This window comes from Puma concolor, chromosome D1 (genome assembly GCF_028749965.1).
Source record: "Puma concolor isolate L17-30 chromosome D1, mPumCon1.1.hap2, whole genome shotgun sequence".
Classification (NCBI taxonomy): Eukaryota; Metazoa; Chordata; class Mammalia; order Carnivora; family Felidae; genus Puma; species Puma concolor.
In genome coordinates, this window is record NC_141676.1 from 98,441,868 (window position 1) to 98,463,305 (window position 21,438).

The window sequence follows — 21,438 nt, forward strand, 5'->3', positions numbered from 1 at the left end:
CGTCTCATTCGTGGCTGGTGGCACGCCAAGTGGGGCGGCCACTTTGGAAGACAGCAGGCAGTGTCTCATAAAACTACACATATTCTCACTGTATGATCCGGCAACCACGCGCCTTGGCATTTACCCAGATGAAATGAAAACTTATTGTCCACAAAAACCCCGCACACAGAGGTTTACAGCGGCTTTATTAATAAGTGCCAAAACTTTGAGGCAACCAAGATGTCCTTCAGCTTGTGAATGGATAAACAAACTGTGGCAGAGCCACACAATGGAAAGTTACTCAGCGCTGAAAAGAAATGAGCTATCAAGCCATGAGAAGATATAGAGGACACTTAAATGCGTATTATGAAGTGAAAGAAGCTTATCTGAAAAGGCCACATGCTGTATGAGTCCAACTATATGACATTCTGGAAAAGGCAAAACTACAGAGACAGTCAAAAGGTCTCTGCTGTTTGCCAGGGATTGGGCGTGTGGAGAGAAGAACAGGCAGAACCCAGTGGATTGTTAGGGCAGTGAAACTTTTATGTATGATACTATAGTGACAGATACATGTCATTCCACGTTTGTCCCAAGCACAGAACACCAAGAGTGAGCCCTCATGTGAGATACGGACTTTGGGTGATGATGCGAAAATGTAGGCTCGATTAACAGATGTATCACTTTGGTGCTGGAATGTTGAGAGTGGGGAGGTTGTGCATGGGGGTGGGGAGGTGCAGAGTATGCGGGAACTCAGTACTTCCTGCTCAATTCTGCTATGAATTTAAAACTGCTCTAAAACATAAAGTTTATTAGTTAAAAAAAATAGCCTAAAAATACTCATTTCTGGGAGACACAGAATCAAATGGCAGCAAACTGGCTATCAATCCTGTCTAATACTACGTAACTACTATACCATGCTAGAAGAGAAAAGTAAACACTTACAGGGTACGGTAGGTTGAAATTCCTTAACCTGAATCCAGACAAAATGGGCTAGTTTGTCATTCCTTGTACTCTGACTCTGCCTTTTACTGTCCAACTCATCAATCTGTCTCACTCCTTTCATGGTATGACCTCTTCAGCATATAAAACATAAACAGCTAATAAGATGCTATGCCACTTGGTATTTATCATTTACGAACACGGACGCCCTAAATTTAGCTAATCAACTGGCACCTGCATGTCACTCTTGAAAACGCATCCTACAAGGAGGCAGAGCCGTGACTGAAACAAATACACTATCATTGATCTCATGTGTAAGCTCAGATCAATTTGCATGTACCTCACCTGACTTGTGGAGGCTGATGGATCGTAGATTAGGAAACAACCTGGCCAGTGAATCATCAGGCTCCTCAATAGCATTCAAATGATTGTTCGCCAGGACGAGAGTATCCAGTGAAGGAAACATAACTCCTAACTTTCGTATTTCAGTCCAGTCTTGGAGGTTATTGTCTGTTATATGTAGTAGCTTAAGAGAATGACAGCAAATAGAAGGACAAGACACTGTTTCATAGTCGTTAAGGCACAGGAAGAGCTCCTCCAAACTGCAGAGAAAAAAGGAAATATTTCATTGTTGAAAGCAGTTATGTTTCTACTTTGCACCTACTTTCATTTATTCGATTAAGAAATAAGTGCCTACTGTGTGTGAGGCTCTGGTAGGTATTGCGGGCAAGACATAAAGATGTCTTTCTAAAGCTTAAAATATAGCTGGAGACACAGAACCCAAAACACATAAAACTGCAGAGAACGATATAACCCAGGATGATAACCCACTAAATTAATTTTGTGCTTAAATAACTAAATGCTAAATAAGGCAGTACTCACTCTAAGATAGCAGTTCACATAGGAGTGGAATTGAAATTGTAGTTAGAATAGTCAGGGAAGACTGCATGGCCTTGAAGGAAGGGCAGACTTGCAAAAGTTGAGAGGAGATAGAGGAAAATCCCAGAAACAATGTGAACGCAATGTATGGAAACAGAAATATTAACTACCATTTACTAAATTCCTACCCTGAGCCAGGCCCTGTTCCAAGTGCTTTATAGACTGTACTATTTCTGCCAGGTAGATACAGTTACACCCATTTTACAGACAAGGAAACGGAGTTCATTCGCTTCTCAACGGTCATATGGCCAGTAGGGGGAAGCAGGCTCTCCAAGCTCATTCTCTGCCATGCCAGGGGTTGTGTGAAGTGAGTGGCAACCAGTCTCATTAGAGGGCTGGTGAGAAACTCAGATGGAATAAATGGGGTGAGACCAGATTCAAAAGGCTTTGATAAGTTCCATATTTAGACAAAGAAACTACAGTTTCACATATTTCTTTAAGCTGCTTCCTTTGAATACTCATGTGTTTATTCAAAGCTACATACAAACAAATGTAAGAAAGCATTTCTAAACTGACAAACAAAAGCATAATTTCTTGTTTAAATTATTGAAAAGAGTTCCATTTTCCCATCAGGCCAGCGAGGCACTTAATCATCTGAGTGTTAATATATTTTATAGATCGTATGATTTTTTCTTTTCGTCCCAAAGAAAAGCGCTGACGCAAAATTCTGAAATCAGGTAATCAGAAGATTAAAATGGAGAAAGGGTGGGTTGATCTAGAAATGATAAGTGCTTCTCAGGGATATTTTCTCGCCAAAGGATGACATATCTTATGTCTCGGTGCTACTCAACACTAAACAAGTATTCCAAAGAAAATGCTACTAAATTACCCTCATTCTAAGTAGTTCATTTTTCTAACTTCGTTCTCCATCCAATCTGCTGTTCTAGTGTTTCTGAGATGGGAGATCAGCAGTGATTCTATGTACTAACAAAGATGGCAACACAGCCCCCTCTCCATCATGCTCTCTGAGCTTACTCGGGTAACTCCTGCAGTATCGTGTGGACCGTCTCCCAAGAAGCTTTGCTGTTGTTGAGGACAAGTTTGCGAACCCCAGAGAAGGACCCAGCACATGTTCTTTCTAAAACCGACAAATTCAGAGGGTTGGAACTCAGGTTTAGAAACTCCAACTGGGGAACATTTGACACAATTTTACTGACCTGGGGAGAAAAAAAGAAATGCATATCAGGCAGTAATCAGAGTTTTAAAATCGCAATCATGCTCATAAAGCTTAAGTGAGTGGGGCTCCAGGCAAAAGGCCATTCACATTAGGGAGTCCTGTTAGTGACGATACCTACAGAGGGGCGTAAGTAATTTCAACACATCTTGGCAAAGAATTTAATCTTTCTATGAAAGAGTGACATAATTGAAAATTAATGGTACAAAAGAAAGACTTTACACGTTGCCTTTGGCAAGGTTTTTGATTCTGTTCTGTATGATATTCTCTTTGATAAATGGAGAAAAGATAATTTTGATGACGTTTTAGGCTGCAAGTTTCTAGAGACCTGAGACTGGGTCACGTAACTCTCTTTGAATTTCTCCTTCCTTTTGTCCTCAGTACAATATTAAGGCTAATTAAAGATTTATTGAAGAACACACGGTAACAGCTCAGGTGTTCAAAACTGACATAACCACAATCACTTAGAAACAGTTTCGGGGCGCCTGGGTGGCTCAGTCGGTTAAGCGTCCGATTTCAGCTCAGGTCACGATCTCACGGTCCATGAGTTCGAGCCCCGCGTCGGGCTCTGGGCTGATGGCTCAGAGCCTGGAGCCTGTTTCCGATTCTGTGTCTCCCTCTCTCTCTGCCCCTCCCCCGTTCATGCTCTGTCTCTCTCGGTCCCAAAAATAAATAAACATAAAAAAAAAAGAAACAGTTTCAACTTGGGGTGCCTGGGCAGCTCAGTCAGTTGGGCGTCTGACTTCCGCTGAGGTCACGATCTTGTGGTTCGTGAGATCAAGCCCCGAGTCAGGCTCTGTGCCTCCCTCTCTCTCTGCCCCTCCTCCACTCATGCTCTATGTCTCAAAAATAAATAAAACATTTAAAAAAAATTTTTTTTAAAAAGAAACAGTTTCAATTTGGCTCAAAGATGACCAAATTGGGGGCACCTGGGTGGCTCAGTCAGTTGAGTGTCTGACTTCAGCTCAGGTCATGATCCTGTGGTTTCATGATCTCCTGGTTTGTGAGTTCAAGCCCCACATGGGGCTGTCTGCTGTCAGGGCAGATCCTCTGTCCCTCTCTCTCTGCCCCTCCCCCACTTGGCTCTCTCTCAAAAAAATAAGATAAAAGAAGATGACCAAACTTTATATACACTCAAAAACAAAAAGCATCCATAACAAAAGAGAAAACATGATCATCAATTTAATGATTTAGCTAGAAACTTGGGAGGAAAGAAGATTTTTTTAAAAAAAGGAAATCAGCATTACTCACCTTAACAATTAGCTCTACATAGTACTAGTCTCTTTTGATAAAGCTTATTTCACTCAATTCTCAAAACAACTTGCAAGATAAACTATTTTCATTTTAACAAATGAAGAAAGTCAGGCTCAGGAATGTTAAATAATTTGACTAAGGTCTCAGCATCACAAGAACCCAATCTAGGATTTAAAAATCAGAGCCACGGTTCTTCCAACATACCACAACTAGATTATAAACACAACCGGGGAAAAAAGAACGAGCTTAAACAAGTATGAAGTAAATGTTCAAAGCCCAGTAAATGTAGTAAGCATCAAATAGGAAATGTGGTGATTAAACGTTATGAGAAATAGGACTGTTTTCAGAGTCAAAAAAAGCTAGGTTCAAACCAGGTTCCAACACTTCGTAGCTGTGTGGTCTGACAAGTTACTTTACCTCCCCAACTCTCCATTTCCTCATTGGTAACTTAGAGACAATAGGACCCACCTGTTTCACAGGACTGTTGGGAATAAATGAGATAGAGTGTAAAGCACTGAACCCAGTGTAGAAACTGACTTCCTTACCTATTCCCCAATAGGATGTAAATTCCATAAAAGCAGGGGATAGTTCACTACTGCACAGTGGGTACTTAATGTTTGCTGAATAAATTAATGGCACAACATCATTCAATAAATGTAACTATTCCTAATATAGTAAGTATAGTATGAACCAATCTGTCAACCCTGGCTGTATGTTATATCGTATGGAATATCCTAGAAAGATAAAATTGGACTATAGTCTAATAATTCAAGCAGGAAAAAATAATATATGTTACAAATAAAAATATTCTTTAAAAGGTTAAGGCTAAAAAGGATTTGGGGGTAACCTTACACTAACGATAAGATTTTTGAAAATATATTAATTACACAGGCAAATGTACTTCTAAAAATGTCCTACAAACAAATACGAGCGAGTTTCTAGGGCAGTATACTGACTTACCTTTTTTAAACTCTAAAAAAAAAAAAAAAAAAGACTCCTTTTAGTTAGAGTGATACAGCTGACCCTTGAACAATGCAGAGGTTAGGGGCACCAACATCCCACAAAGTTGAAAATCTGCCTACAAGTTTTGACTCCCCTGAAACTTTACTGATAGCCTACTGTTGACAGGAAGCCTTAATGATAATGTAAACAGTCAATTAACTTATCTGTATGTTGTATGTATTATGGACTGTATTCTTACAATAAAGTGAGCTAGAGAAAATGTTTTTGTTTCGTCTTGTGTTTTAGTAATATGTGTTTTGTTTTCATATAGAGAAATATAAAGAAAACTAAAAAAGGCCCCAATTCAACAGCCCGGTAATCCTTAATGAAGTCAAAACAGAACAGTAACAAAATGTTCACAGTTATGAAATTTGAACAGAACAAATTCTTGCGATTCTTCCCAGAAAAAAAAAAAAGCATGCATATTCCAACATATACACTTACATCTGTAGATATTTTAAGAATTTTTACAAAAGAGATCCTCTCTTTTACACCTGACCTTTTTTTCTTCTTTTTCTTTTTTCTATATGTTTCAAGTTTTTATTTAAATCCTAGTTAGTTAACATATAGTGTAATATTAGTTTCGGGAGAAGAATTTAGTGATTCGTCACTTTCAGACAACAGCCAGTGCTCATCACAAGTGCCCTCCTTAGTACCCATCATTCATTTAGCCCATCCTCCACCCACCTAGAGAAAATGTTATTAAGAAAACCGTAAGGAAGAGAAAATATATTTACAGTACTGTCCTGCAAGAAGCCTGCATGTAAGTGGACCCACACAGTTCAAACCTGCGTTGTTCATGTGCCGAAACATGGAGTGAACTTACACGACCTTCTAGGTCTCTACAGTTCTATGATTTAATAGAGGAGCCTCTACTCTGCTTGTAAAAATGAAGAAACTAAAGTTTTAAGAAAAATGGGGAAAGGGTTGTAAGATAACAATCTGTAACTTATACCCAAGCTATTCTCTGCCTCACCTGAGGGGCTAATTCCTCCCTCCTCTCAACTACTTGGGTTAATTTCTCCTATAAAATGGTTTTGATAAGAAAGGGAGGAAAAAGGAGATGCCTTGGGAAATTCAAGTCAAAAGCTAAAAAATGCATCTTTTTTCACACACAGATGCCCAATTTTCAAAGGATGGAGACAAATCTTTGCCTCCCCTCACAGTATTACACTTCTCACTCATATTTATCTTTGTCCCTGAATATACATACAATAGCCAGTAGTTTAAACTACAAAAGAAGTTACTTATAACATTAGTGACCATTCAAAACACAAAAAGAACAAACTATCTTATTTTGTCCCACATTGCTATATCAAAAACTGGCCAAAATAAACTGACTTAACGGCCAGGGATGAATTTATCGTTTTGGTGATCAGGTACACAGGTTGTAATGAGGTCGAAATGTAATGTCTTAAAACTGTGACCTATGAATTTATCGTTTTGGTGATCAGGTACACAGGTTGTAATGAGGTCGAAATGTAATGCCTTAAAACTGTGACCATTTGTAGCCTGGCAGAGTTTAATCTACCCTAAAAATCAATATTCTTCTGCTGTCAGTGTTTCTCCCATCTCTCTGTGCTCTCTGATAGATATTCTAGAAGATTGGCATCAACTACAGTTAAAGCAAAGGACAAAATATAAAGGAATGATGAAAACAAAAATAAATTGGAAAATGGAAACCCGAATGGTAGCAGCAACAAAGATACATGTATATGTAAGAATATACATACAGAGCACAAATGAACATATGACCCTCTGGCCATACATGTTAATGGATGGAAAATATTTCGTGTAGACCTTTCTCTAAGCAGAGAAAAGGCTGAACTGCCTAGTGTAAACTCTGTGTTCTAATCCACACTGACATAGATTGTTCTTCCGAGGCACCAGCTCGATCACTGTTAAACTGTTCTCACCACTTGGCAAAAGCTTAGCTTATGTACGTGGTCAAAGCACAAAACCTTTGTGAAATTTTACACTCCCAAAGAAACACATTTAAGGGAATCAGCCTGCGAACATAGGATGTGAAATGATTCAGAGGAAAATGTGGTCTGACTTGTCACCCGTGCAGGTTAAAGACTCTCCCCGGGGGTTCAGCAGCGGACCACTGTGGGAATCCGGGAGACGGGGAGGGGTGAACCAGGCAGTTCTTGTTGCCTCTGTGCAGCATGGACACAGCATGCATGTCAACTAAGCATCTCAAAGGACCAAGAAGACAAAGACTGTAATCTGTTGAACAGTGAACTATACTAGTTGTTTAGATAAATGAATTAGTAAATAAATCCATGTACAAATAGAGATTATTTCTTGGAACACAAATCTGCATATATATTAACAAGTAACTTAAAAATCAAAGGACATGCATCTCAAAGAATTTGGTAAACATCTTAATAAAAATAGGAAATATAACCAGAAGCACAGTTATCAGAGTAAACAAGACTATGAAACAGACAAATAATAAGAAAAGCTAAAGAAAACTAGGTCACCGACAGGTTTTTCTTAAACAAAAAAGCTGTCTTGGAATCTGTATGGCATTTAATACCCACAAAGCACCTCAATGATTAGTTTTATCTGCAACCCCATCTTAGAGATGAGCAAAGCAAAACACCAAAGGATTAAGTGAGCTTCTTAGATCGCAGGAAAAGTTGGAGCAAGAGGTCTTGATCAATCCTTAAGATACAATCATTTGTTCATTAATGCATTCAACAAACATTTGAATACCTAGTATGACACTCTGGGTGCAGACGATAATAGAGACAAAAATCTCGACTTTTAATAAGCTCAGGGTCCAGGAGAAAAACTATCAAGTATACAAGTGACTGTACTACATTGTGATAAATGATCACATGTATCATAGCAGCATGATACAGGTGCTGGGATAATGTACTTCTGCCTGAATGAGAGCCGGGGAAAGTTTCATAGAGGAATAGTGACTTGGGCCAAGATACATAGGAAGGAAGAGGCCAGGGAGACAAGGAAAAACAGCAGTGGACTGAGAATGAATAAAAGCAAGGAAGCTTTTCATGTCAAGAGTTTATCATGAGCTGCAAGAAAAAGCATATGGCTAAAGATGGAGATAAAGCTCTAAAAGTAGCCAAGGGCCATATGGTGGAAGGCTACATTTAGAGAGTTCAGATCTTAGCAACTAAAGGACTTTAAGCAGGAGAGTGTCATAATCTTATTCCATTTATTAAAAGGAGTCTGGTTGCACTATAGAAGACAGCTTCCGGGAAGCCAGAAAATCCATCAGGAAACTTTCTCCACAGTTTAAGCAAGAAAGAAGATCCTAAATTAAGGCAGGAGAATGAATGAAGTAGGAAGAACTATTTTTCCCTAATTCTTTTTTATTGGAGAGGGAGAGAGAGGGAGAGAGGGAGAGAGGGAGAAAGAGGAAGAGAGGGAGAGAGGGAGAGAGAGAGACAGAGAGAGAGAGAGAGAGAGAGAGAGAGAGAGAGAGAGAGAGAGAGAACCTTAAGCAGACTCCACGCTCAGCACTAAGCCTGACGTAGGGTTCAATCCCATCACCCTGGGACCATGACCTGAGCCAAAATCAAGAGTCAGATGCTCAACTGAGCCACCCAGGCACCCCTTCTTCCCTAATTCTTAACAGTAGCTTCCACGAGGTAATTTTATCATCAGGTAGGCAATGTTATGTTGTTAATACTTTTATTTGTGTAGCTGGTTTGGCTTACTGTGAGGTCAAAAGACATCGGGTCTGTCAAATCACCTATGAGACTTAATAGAATAAGGAAAAGTTTTAAAATATTCGTTTTAGAAAAGTTCTTAAAATTTGGAGTAAATTTCAGTAATAAAAATTAATATTTTTACAATCTTAGTTTTGAGCTCAAGCAATCTTTATGTGAATTTCTAGTAATAAATGGTGAACAAGTGGTACAATGAACACAGGATGGGTAAACTAGTGAAAGAGTAGAAACTCCAATGCATTGTTGGCAGTCTATACCTCTGCAGCCTTATTAACCTCTAGATGCCTGGAATAAGGTTCCTTGGTGCTTTTCACATTAATGAAAAATTAGCAGTAACAATGTTAATTGAAAAAAAAAAAAAAACCAACAGAACAGCTGAAGTAGTCAGTTATTTATCTTGAGACACAGAGACAAGACTCTCCAGTGAGAACCAGAATTCAGTAGAATTCACCAAAATGCAGCAATATAAAAACTTTACCTCATGCCAGTCTTCGAGTTTGTTGTCAGAAAGATCTAGTTCCGACACATGAGCACAGAAGGCAGCAATTTCTTTTTCATCTCCTGCACATGTTATTCCACAGCTGTTCAACACCAGTACACTTGGGAGGTTGAGGCGATCTGAATCGGGGGCGGGGTGGGGTGGGGTGGGGAACACAACACTTTCTAAATCAGCCTGATTCTTGTCTACATACATTCAGCCCCCAGGAATCAAAATCAAACAGCACAAAATTACACGAGGACCTGGAAAATACAGAATATGATGGGATCAAAGGGTACTGAATTTAACGGGAAACAGTCAAATATGGACCAGGAGGAGAACAAAAGTACTGGACTAGTACAACCCAAAGTCTTGCAGGCTTCCCCCCATGGCAGGATTGCTGATCTCAACTACAAACAACACAGCTGTCATCCTTGCTATGATCTTATCATCTGAACACTAGAAACTGTGATTCATCTGGACCACCACTGCCTTCTAATTGGCCTCAATTCTTTCTTTTTAAAAATTTAGTTCAAAAGTATCATTCTGGATAGCTCTTTTCTGTCTGATGTGTATTTCCACCAATTGCTGCCCTTGAAAATTATTTCAAGCCATTAGTTAGTCTACTGTGAAATCACTATTTTCAAATTCCTACCATTGAGGAAATCCTCCTCACTTAAGTGGATTCATTAAAAATCTACGTCTCTTTCTCTCATACTTCTCTGCCAATCATTTCTGTTTCATATCCATGTAGAATGTGTCCTTTATGAAAATTAGACATTTAAAAATACATCATTGTAATGGGAGAAAGTATTGCAGGGTCTTAAACCATTTAATGAATTTGGTCCAACTACTGCCTGATTCAAAAATACGTGTCAATAAGACCATGCTTCTTGCCCTAGGAAAAAGGACAGACATGAGAATTCAGCCACTCTTTCCCTATCTGGTATGAAATAAGGACTCACAAAGGAAATATTTGATTCATGGAGGCCTCACATCATATAATTTTTCAACTCAGCACTTTCCAGTACCAAATTTTCAGCATGGAAATGAAGCTTGGAAAAAAAATGACTAAGTAAGAAAGCCACCTCTTTCTGCCATTCCAATTTATATGGAGTGATAAGACAGTTGTATTGAGGAACACAGGAACTAAAACACTGTCAATATTGATCTCCCACACTCACCAAGAACTACATCCAAGAGCTGTTCAATACGCATGAGCCTAACACGTAAGCGAGAGACACATCTTGCACATTTCTAAATGCTGTAGATCTCTGCTCACACCATACCCCCTCTCCTAGATCTATGTCTTTATCTCCTCCCTAACCAAATTCTACATTCTTAAAGAGTCCGTTCAAGTCTCATAGCTTTGAACCCTTTCCTGATCGTATTTATTAACTCTCTCCTAAATTTCTTTCCCAATCACTGTGCCAATCATTTGGCTCAACGTGAACTGCACATAACTGTGTTAGATGCTTGTAAATGTGAGTATCTTGTAATCCAATTAGATTGTAAGGTCACTGAGGGCACAGGCCAGTCTTGGACTATCTCACATCCTCTGAAGTTCCTCGTCAGAACACATATTTGAAACATCACCACTCAGATATTGTTCGCGCCTTATGAGCGCAAGTAAGCCAGCTTCCAGCCAGTCTGTAGGAAAAGAGATCCTTTTGGGTTTTTCAAAAAACTGAAGTCCTAACAAGAAAGAAAGACTATGCAACTCGAATTCCAAAATAAAGGAAATAACTTACAAACAAGGCAATATCTGGTTTGATGTCCTAAGTACTAAGCTCCAGTAAATAAATGTTTTAGGTCACGTCTATCTTACCTTTCATAGGAGAGCCCTGAGGTGTGGCTGGGACGTGGACTCCCATCCCAGGACCACGACGGTAAGGAAAGTTTTCAGGACTATATTTTTCACATAATACTTGCATAAAACTCCTTCCACTAGGTTGATCCATCTTCCTTTCCTAAAATTCTACAAGAAACCAAGAAATCATCCAAGTTACTCATTTAGCATAGAAGAAATTTGTATCGCAAACCGATTATTTAGAATGCACCAGCCCAGGCAGTACAGACATATGAGACACAGTCAACGCTCCCAGGAATATACGCTGTGGTGAGACCTTACGATATAGGGAGGCTACATATGTAGACAAATGACAGCAATGCAGTCCAGTATATGATAACTGCAATCCAGAATAACAGTGCCACAAGATGTTGATGAGGAGACTCATTTCCAGCCAACGGAAATAGAAAGACTTTGGCCTGGAACATGGGGTTTATGTGGTAAGTTAGAGGAAAAAGGACTAAAAAGAAAGGTATAGACTCAACATCAGATTAAAGAGTTTAGATGAATCCGTTGATATTTATCCTTCAAAATCCATTCTCCTCTTCTTCCACCCTAAAAGAATTTTTAACTGTATACATCGGACTTAGGGATGAGTATATGACTAGGTTCTAGTTGACGGGATAGAAATGGTCTATGGCAGATAGCCAGAGTAATGCCTTTGCCTCCTTCCTGGTCTCTGGCTCAATTCTATTGCCCAGAAAACAAATACCACCTTGCACTACGGGCCCAAAAAACACACCCCGAGGAAGGAAAACAAAGAGCTGAAAGGAACCTAAGTCCCTGAGGACTTCATGGAACTGGGCTGCCATAATGGTGCTGGCTTGCATATCTCTGGAAATTTCTGTGAAAGATATATAACCTTCTGTTTTAGTTAAGCCAGGGTTCAGTTTTTCAATTACTTACAAATGGACCTAATCCTAACTAATACAGAATGTCATTTCTTTTGGTTTTGAGTTTGGGTAGCATCTTCAGTGTCTAACCTCAGCTTAGGGTCCAAATATACAGTAACTCTAGCATCCTCTCAGTACTCACGCAGAGGTTAAAACAGGTAATGTTAAAAATATGCTAGGGGCCCCTAGATGGCTCATTCAGTTGAGTGTTTGACTCTCGATTTTGGCTCTGGTCATGAACCCAGGGTCATGGCATTGAGCCCTGAGTTGGGCTCCATGCTGAACATGGAGCCTGCTTGAGAGTCTCTTTCTCTCTCCCTCTGCCCCCTCCCATGCTCGTGCCCTCTCTCTAAAATAAATAAATAAACAAGCAAACAAAACAAAGTAAAATGCTAACTTCTGACAGCCTGCTAACCCATTATCTTGAGGGGCTGGCCTATGTATGAGCTATATTGAATATAAATCAAAATGTAGGCAACTAATTGACCTCCATAGTTCCAACTATCAGATGCTAAGCTTTCTACTAAAATAATCATAAAAAGGAAGGTGAGTTAAGAGTACTCTAAGAAGAAGGGATAACATGTAAAAAGGTATAACAATCAGAATGCACAATGGCCTAACAGAAAATAGCATAAGGAGTACCTAATCAGGAACCTCAGAGGAGATCGTATGTACTACATTAAGAAGCTGGACTTTATCCTGTAGAAAACAAGAAGAAACTAACAGGTTTTAAGAACGGGAATACAACAATTAAAATTTGTAGGAAGCTCTTTTTGGCAATCAAGTAGCTGATGAATAAGAGGAAATACATATCAAAGGCAGGGAGAAGAGCTAGAAGGATACCACAAAAATATAGGAGAGACCTCAGGCAAGGAAAATAAAAGCAAAAATACATTATTGGGACTACATCAAAATAAAAAGCTTTTGCACAGCAAAGGAAACCATCAACAGAACAAAAGGCAACCTACTAAACAGGAAAAGATATTTATAAATGATGTATCTGATAAGGGGTTAATATTCAAAACATATAAAGAACTTATCCAACTCAACACTAAAAAAAAGACCAGTTAAGATATGGGCAGAGGACCTGAATAGACACTTTTCCAAAGAAGATGTACAGATCGCCAATTGGCCCATGAAAAGCTCAAGCATACTAATCATCAGGAAAATGCAAATCAAAACCATAATGAGGTAACACCTCACATCAGTCAGAATGGCTGCTATCAAAAAGACAAGAAACGAGTGTTGGAAGAGGATGTGGAATAAAGGGAACCCTCATGCACTACCGGTGGGAATGTAAATTGGTGCAACCACTGTGAAAAACAGTATTGAGGTTCCCCCCAAAGTTCAAAATAGAGATACCATATAATCAGTTTTTCCACTACTGAGTACCCAAAGAAAGTGAAAACACTAACTCGAAAAGGTATATGCACCCCTATGTTCACTGCAGCATTACTTACAATAGCCAAGATATGGAAGCAATCCAAGTGCCCACAGACAGATGAATGGATAAAGCTGTGGTATGTGTGTAGGTATGTATTCATACATACCTACATACATACATACAATGAAATATTACTCGGCCATAAAAAAGAACGAGATCTTGCCATCTGGGACAACATGGATGAACCTAGAGGGCATTATGCTAAATGAAATGAGCCAGAGAGAGAAAAACAAATACCATATGATTTCACCTATATATGGAATTTAAAAAACAAAACAAACAAAAAGACAGACCTTTAAATACAAAGAAAAACTGATGGCTGACAGAGGGGAGACAGGTTGGGAGATGGGCAAAATAGATAAGAAAGGGGATGCGTCTGGATGGCTCAGTCAGTTAAGCGTCTGACTTTGGCTCAGGTCATGATCTCGCAGCTTGTGAGTTCGAGCCCCGCGTGGGGCTCTGTGCTGACAGCTCAGATCCTGGAGCCTGCTTCGGATTCTGTGTCTCCCTCTCTCCCTGCCCCTCCCCAGCTCATATTCTCTCTCTCAAAAATAAACATGAAAAAAAAAAAATATATATATATATATATATATAAAGGATTAAGAAATACAAACTTTCAGTTATTAAAAAAAAGTCATGGATAAGGAATATATTCAACAATACTATAATAATGTTGTATGGTGACAATGCTGACTACATTTATTGTGGCAAGTATTGAGTGATGTACAGGATTGTTGCATCAATATGCTGCACACCTGGAACTAATATAACACTGTGTGCTAGTTACACCTCAATAAAAAATAAAGTGCAATGTTCTTAAAATGTTAAAAACAAAACAAAACAAAACAAACAAACAAAAAAACAAAACCAGGAGAGAGATGACAAGGGCCTGACCTAATACAGTGTTAGTATAAAGAGAAAGCTGGAGCAGATTCAAGGTCAATTTAGAAAAGCAAGCTTTGGGGCGCCTGGGTGGCGCAGTCGGTTAAGCGTCCGACTTCAGCCAGGTCACGATCTCGCAGTCCGTGAGTTCGAGCCCCGCGTCGGGCTCTGGGCTGATGGCTCAGAGCCTGGAGCCTGTTTCCGATTCTGTGTCTCCCTCTCTCTCTGCCCTTTCCCCGTTCATGCTCTGTCTCTCTCTGTCCCAAAAATAAATAAACGTTGAAAAAAAAAAAATTAGAAAAGCAAGCTTTTCAGTCCAGTCTCCAAGTTAAAAAAATATATATATACATATATATATATGTATGTATGTATGTATGTATATGTATGTATGTATACGTATATATGTTAAAGCAAGCTTTTCAGGAATTATAGGGGCTGAGAAGAAGACAGAGTCAAGACTGATCCCCAGGTTTCTAGCACAGGTGACCAGGTGACTGATGATACCAGTAAGTAAAAAGAAAATATGAAGAGATTTCGTTTTGCAGAAGAAAATGATGAAATCCACTTTATCCACTTCCAGTCTGAGGCATCTGTGGGCTATCCAAGGAAACAGTCTGCAGTTGGGTGAGAAATGTGAGCTAGAGATGAAGATTTCTACATCATCAGGATACAGGCAATATTTCTAAGAAGAACAGCAAGACAATCGAACTCTCAGGGACACTGCTGTTTAAAGGACAGGCAGAGGGAGCAGAGTCACGAAGGAATGGAACAACCACAGAGTAGAGCGTACAGTCAACATTTTGAGAAGTTTTTAAAAAAAAATTTTTTTTTTATTGTTTATTTATTTTTGACAGAGAGAGAGACAGAACATGAGCAGGGGAGGGGCAGAGAAAGAGGGAGACACAGAATCCGAAGCAGGCTCCAGGCTCCAAGCTGTCAGCAAAGAGCCCAACACGGGTCTCAAACCCACAGACTGTGAGATCATGACCTGAGCCGAAGTCAGATGCTCAACCGACTGAGCCACCCAGGCGCCCCGACATTTTGAGAAGTTTTAATTAGAAGGGCAGCTGACAAGAAGGGGAGGATGAAATGGGCTGATAAATTAGGCAGGAACAGGACAGAGTAGAGAATTGGGGGCAACTGTCAAGATTTTTCCTCTTAAAATAGAAGAGGGATGAACATATGATTATAGATTACAGAGAAGCAGCAAGTAAAGCTGAAGAGGCTGAAAATGACTACTTGTATATGGTCCTAAAAGAAACCAGCAGGTATGAGCATTAAAAAACTTCTCGGGGGGCGCCTGGGTGGCACAGTCAGTTAAGCGTCCAACTTCAGCCAGGTCACAATCTCGCGGTCAGTGAGTTCGAGCCCCGCGTCAGGCTCTGGGCTGATGGCTCAGAGCCTGGAGCCTGTTCCCGATTCTGTGTCTCCCTCTCTCTCTGCCCCTCCCCCGTTCATGCTCTGTCTCTCTCTGTCCCAAAAGTAAATAAACGTTGAAAAAAAAAAATTAAAAAACTTCTCAGAAGGCTGTGTGATATGCGCCAGATAATGCTCCAAACTATTTGCCATTGGAAGTGACATATTTACTTCACTATGTTACACTGGTTTACTTTTGCTTATATGGTTTAATTATGCTGAGTGGTAGGTATTTTCTCATGTGACTATACTAACTCCACCATTACAGTATAAAGGGGAACACCACAGGGTCATTTTATTTCTCCAATATTAATTCCCAGCATCTGGCACAGTGCACTATACAGAACTCAATAAATGTTGTGGAGTCTAAAAACCACTAGCTTCCAGTGTGCCAAGCAGGAGGAGCAGAGAATTCAGGATGGGGAGTAGGTGTAAGCCCCCCTCACTACTACCACTTAATAGTTTTGTGTCATCAGGCAAGACACTATTTCTCTAGGACTCAAATGTCTTTGTCTGTAAGATACCATAGGAACATCTAGACTAATGGGCTTCAGGGCTGCTATAGAGCTCTAAAATATACAAATGCATTATTGGGATTACAGGGCTGTTGTAAAGCTCTAAAATACACATGTTATTAATTACATATTACAGGAAGTTGTAGTATGGTAGAAAGCACATGAACATAGAAAACTCAGGTTCGATCATTTACTAGCTGGGTAGAACATAAGCTAGCTATGTAACCTCTCTCTACTTTAATTTTCTCACCTATAGATGGGCTAAAATGTTCCTCTCAGGTTTGTAATAAGAATTTGAAAAAAAAACATGAATATAAAAGTGGTCTTTAAACTTGGCCCATTCCCTAAATTACTACCAGGGCCAAGTCTACTGCACTTTGTAAAATCAACTCACAAATGCCTAGAACACAGAGTAGATACTCACTAAGCACATGGCCATCTACTGAACAAAAGTTTCATTTATCAAGGTCTAGACTATGAAGTACATTTCACAATGAGGATATCACACGACATCTTGAAAATTCAGGACTGCCCTCTGTCAGGATCCTCATTCGTGAGCTTAAAGACAGAACCTGTTAGTACAAGGCAGTTTGTTCTTTCCATCCACACGGAGTGATAAATGCTGCTGTCCTGCATCTCAGTGCTGATTGTTGTCACAAAACTGAAGTGTATGTGCTCATCGAAGACTTCAGGAATCTTCAGGTGGAAGGTTCTTTTACAATGTAAACTTATCACCAACAGCAGACAACACAGGGCAGGTGCTATGCCACTAGGCACAGACACCACGGTTCTTATCAAAGACCGGTCTCAAGCAGAATGCCAACAGAATTTTTGGAAGTGTTTAACAAAAGTCAAAGAGGTTACATTGTTATCTTTTATATACTTGGCAGTTCAATGGGGCCTCAGGATGATTCAGTTGGGTGTCTGACTCTTAATTTCAGCTCAGGTCTTGATCTTATCTCACTGTCAGTGAGTTACTTAGTGAGTTCAAGCCCCACATCAGGCTCTGTGCTGACAGCATGGAGCCTGCTTGGGATTCTCTCTCTCCGTCTTTCTCTCTGCCCCTCCCCTGCTCGCACACACTCTCTCTCTCAAAAATAAATAAATAAACATTTTTTTTTAAAAAAGAATAAAAAGTGTGTAGGGAGGGTGCTCAACTCACTGTGTGTCAAAATAATGTTCACCAAGTTTAAATAGCATCTTTAAACTGGAAGCTTTAGAACCACTTAAACTCAAGCCAATTCAAGGGCAATAATCTAATACACAACTTAAATACAGGCAAACTGAGGGATGGCAACACTAGAGGCATACTCACATTAAAATAAGTCCTAGTAAGCCAGCAATCACGGGAACTTAACAAGTTATTCCTCATGGCCCCATGCTTTAAAAACTCTTCCAAATAGTCTAGAGGTTTGTTTCATATTCTTTTTTTCCTAAAGACTTAAAAGCAATGCCAGGCGCCTTCATTGGTCATTTTCCAGGATACTCTATTGGAATAGCCTTCCAGGAATGTAGATAGTGTACACAAGAATACATGGGCTTTGAATTAGAACATTAAGATTGCAAAATGGATCAGTAACATAAATCTACTCAAAATCTGTTGGGGCAGTTTTAGGAGGAACAGTAGGTGGGAAAGGAAAACTGAAAACCAAACAGACTGAAAAATGAGGAAATACAGGATGGAAAAAGATCTTTAACTGGAGCCTTTTAAAAGGTTTTGGTGGGGGGGGGATGGAGGGGGTAATCTATGACTTTCTGGAAAGAACAGGTGTCAAATTACATCTCACTACCTCTGTAGTTGGCAGAGTTCTGATGCATTTGTAAAAGTATTCTGAATTGGTTCTGAAAGCCAGGGAGTCAGGAGTCTTGGGTGATGTTGGTTCCATTACCAAGTTGTGGAGTGTGCCTGTGAAAAGCTCAACTGCTTTGTGCCTCAAATCTGAACCATAATGTGCTCTTGTAAAAGTGCTTGGAGAAAGTCAGGATGAAGTGCAAATTGGAGGATAAAGTGCTCAGTACATTTTTGCCAAATAGATTAGTATAAGAAAAGAATGTCCAGTGACTTAAAACTCCTCATCACTGTCAAACCATTCACACTTGATGTTCCCAGCAAAGGGTCAGGTCAAAGTCGGTATGAAACTCAACACAACTGAAAACAGAACACTTCTGACCACTAACACTGGAAGATACACAAGACAAATCTTCGCACCGGTACGCAAGATCAATATGTACTTCACAAAAATACTTTATGGTGGAGTACCATATTTCATGAAGTGTGACTACCAATACCACTAGCCTCACTCACAACTTCAAAAAAAAAAAAAAAAAAAAAATCCAGAGGGAGGAAATGAAGAATAAGGGTGGAAAGGAGATTCGCTTTTTCACTGCACCCATTTGAACCACCTGAGCTCACTGCATGTATACATCATCTTTTCCTTTCATATACTGTTATCTTTTTGAAACATAAACATTTTTAAGTGATCTATCTGGGAATGAGCTAATAATCTACCAAATGGCTTTTTAATTCCTCATTGTTATCAACTGCCTGTAAAAAAAGTTCCAAACTGGAATTTGGAATTCCATGTGGAATATAGAATATTAGTAATAATTTTTAAAGGAATTAGGGAAGGAAGAAGAAAAGAGAAATAGCATGGTGGCCAAAAGGAAATAAATACTTTTGTAACACAGCAACTGGCAAAGAAAAAGAAAGAATGAAACCCACCTGAGCCGCAGAACAAGACTAAACGAGGGGAGGGTAAGACAGAGCCAGAGCACACAGGCTCCCCAGGGCCTTAACAAAGGTGAAGCAAAAGTCCACCGTGACGTGTACAGAGGGGTTGGAAGAATACCCTCAGGCCTGCAGGGTCACTTCCTTTGCTAGCCAAGTTAAATGGGTTAATAAAAGTTAACTAAATATTTTATATAAATTACCCAAGCTGTATCAAAACTACTGTGACTTTGGAACCACAAGGACTCCAGGAGGCAGAGCTTACAAAGCCGTAAGCCCAGGGATGCTCCGGGAGCTCTGGGCTTCCCAGGCACCTGTCACTGTGGAGACGACCAAAAAGAGCGGTGCTTCCTGAAGCAGGAAGGTGCTTCGTGTGCAGGATGCACATTACTGCAAGGGTAAATGGTTGGGAACAGATTCATAGTTGTTGTTTTTAATGTTTACTTATTTTTAAGAGAGAGAGAGAGAGAGAGAGAGAGAGCGAGCAGCGGAGGGGCAGAGAGAGAGGGAGACACAGAATCCAAAGCAGGCTCCGGGCTCTGAGTGGTCAGCCCAGAGCCCGACGTGGGGCTCGAACTCAGGAACCGTGAGATCATGATCTCAGGCGAAATCGGATGCTTAACGACTGAGCCACCCAGGTGCCCCCAGATTCACAGTTCTAAAAAATAAATCATAATAATTCGAAATATGCATTAATTTAGGATGAGCCTAAATATCAAGGAAGAGTTTTCATAGCATTAAACTAATGGAGAAGAGGGAAACACTCCTAGGTAGTTTTATATTATTTTCAGCCATCTGACATGGGACCGACTTATATACAGCTAACCCATCTTATCTATTCATCGGAGAAGGGCAGCAAAACCACACTCTAAAAGCTACCTGCCGGTATTTTGTTACCAAATACTTGAAAACAAAACTTAAACTAAACATTTTGGGAGAGGCTCTACCAATTCACTTTTAGCTTCCTTTGGTCAGATGACACTTTGTTCCCTTCATCTTTCTGCACTTAGGTGCCTATTTCCCTTACAAGACAATCTGAGAATAAGAATCTCTTTATCACTTGTTTAATAAAATTGGGGACAACAAATAAACTTAGTTTTCTCTGCTCTTTTTTTGCACTTTATCAAGTGGTTCCCATTAGGCTTATTTGCCTGTCCGTTTGTTCATGAAATGTGTGCCCTCACAAAGCTTACAGCCTCATTTAGTTTCATTCAACAAAGATGAACAAAAAACAAAAAATAAAAAAATCCTGAAAACAAAAACAAAGATGAACCAGACACCAGATCTATGTCAAATGCTGGACTAAACGCTGAAAGAAAGTGAGAATGAGTAAAATCCAAACTCTGCCCTCAGAGCATCCACAATCTAGAAGGAAATTCACAGAGATAACACAAACCTGAAATACGCCACACAGAAATAGTGAATTCAAACAGAAGCGATTCACTTTTGGAAGCATGATCAAGGAGGCTGAAGGTAAATCGTGAGCCATTTTGAAAGACAATGAAGACTAGGTTAACAGGATGGAGAAGAGTATTCCAGGCACAGGAAACAGAACGTGAACAGGCACAAGAGACATGAAGCATGGCTATGAAGTGATACTGCTAAAACAGAAAAGACATGTGGGGAGAGCAGGTGAGGCAGGAGGCTTGACTGCAGGTGGGGGACAATGGTTAGCTCATGACTGACCTTGCTCAGGTCAGCCTCCTCTTATATGGATAAAAGAAAACTTGATAGGGGCGCCTGGGTGGCGCAGTCGGTTAAGCGTCCGACTTCAGCCAGGTCACGATCTCGCGGTCCGTGAGTTCGAGCCCCGCGTCAGGCTCTGGGCTGATGGCTCGGAGCCTGGAGCCTGTTTCCGATTCTGTGTCTCCCTCTCTCTCTGCCCCTCCCCCGTTCATGCTCTGTCTCTCTCTGTCCCAAAAATAAATAAACGTTGAAAGAAAAAAAAAAAATTAAAAAAAATAAAAATAAATTAAAAAAAAAGAAAACTTGATAGATCACTGCGAATACAAGAGGTGAAAAATGATGAGAATTTTTTAATCCTTAAAGGACTGGGCAATTAGAAGTTTGTTACCTTAAGGGAAGCAGTTTCAGTACAGAGAGGGCATAGAAACCATAGCACAGGGAATGAAGGAAATAAGTGAAGACAGTAAAGACCATGCCTTTGAGAAGCTCAGATGAAAGCAGAAAAGATAGGACAGGTAATGAAGAAACACCAAGTGTTCAGAAAGAACAGTTTTAG

The 21,438-nt window shown here is 39.9% G+C and overlaps 1 protein-coding gene across 4 annotated transcripts in view; it reads right to left on the reverse strand.

Moving 5' to 3' along the window:
- The window catches only part of TBCEL (tubulin folding cofactor E like), a 78,608-nt gene that overhangs the window by 37,572 nt on the left and 19,598 nt on the right, over window positions 1-21,438 (reverse strand). For 2 of the 4 annotated variants that reach the window (XM_086678839.1, XM_086678840.1), the window contains 4 exons: window positions 11,298-11,447; window positions 9,470-9,609; window positions 2,833-3,014; window positions 1,264-1,520 (listed from right to left, as the gene is read on the reverse strand). In XM_086678839.1, the coding sequence (XP_086534965.1) occupies window positions 1,264-1,520; window positions 2,833-3,014; window positions 9,470-9,609; window positions 11,298-11,430 (712 nt within the window). In that variant the 5' untranslated portion in view covers window positions 11,431-11,447. Of the gene's footprint in view, window positions 1-1,263; window positions 1,521-2,832; window positions 3,015-9,469; window positions 9,610-11,297; window positions 11,448-21,438 lie in introns of those variants that run through there. The other 2 variants (XM_086678842.1, XM_086678841.1) reach the window with 2 other exon arrangements.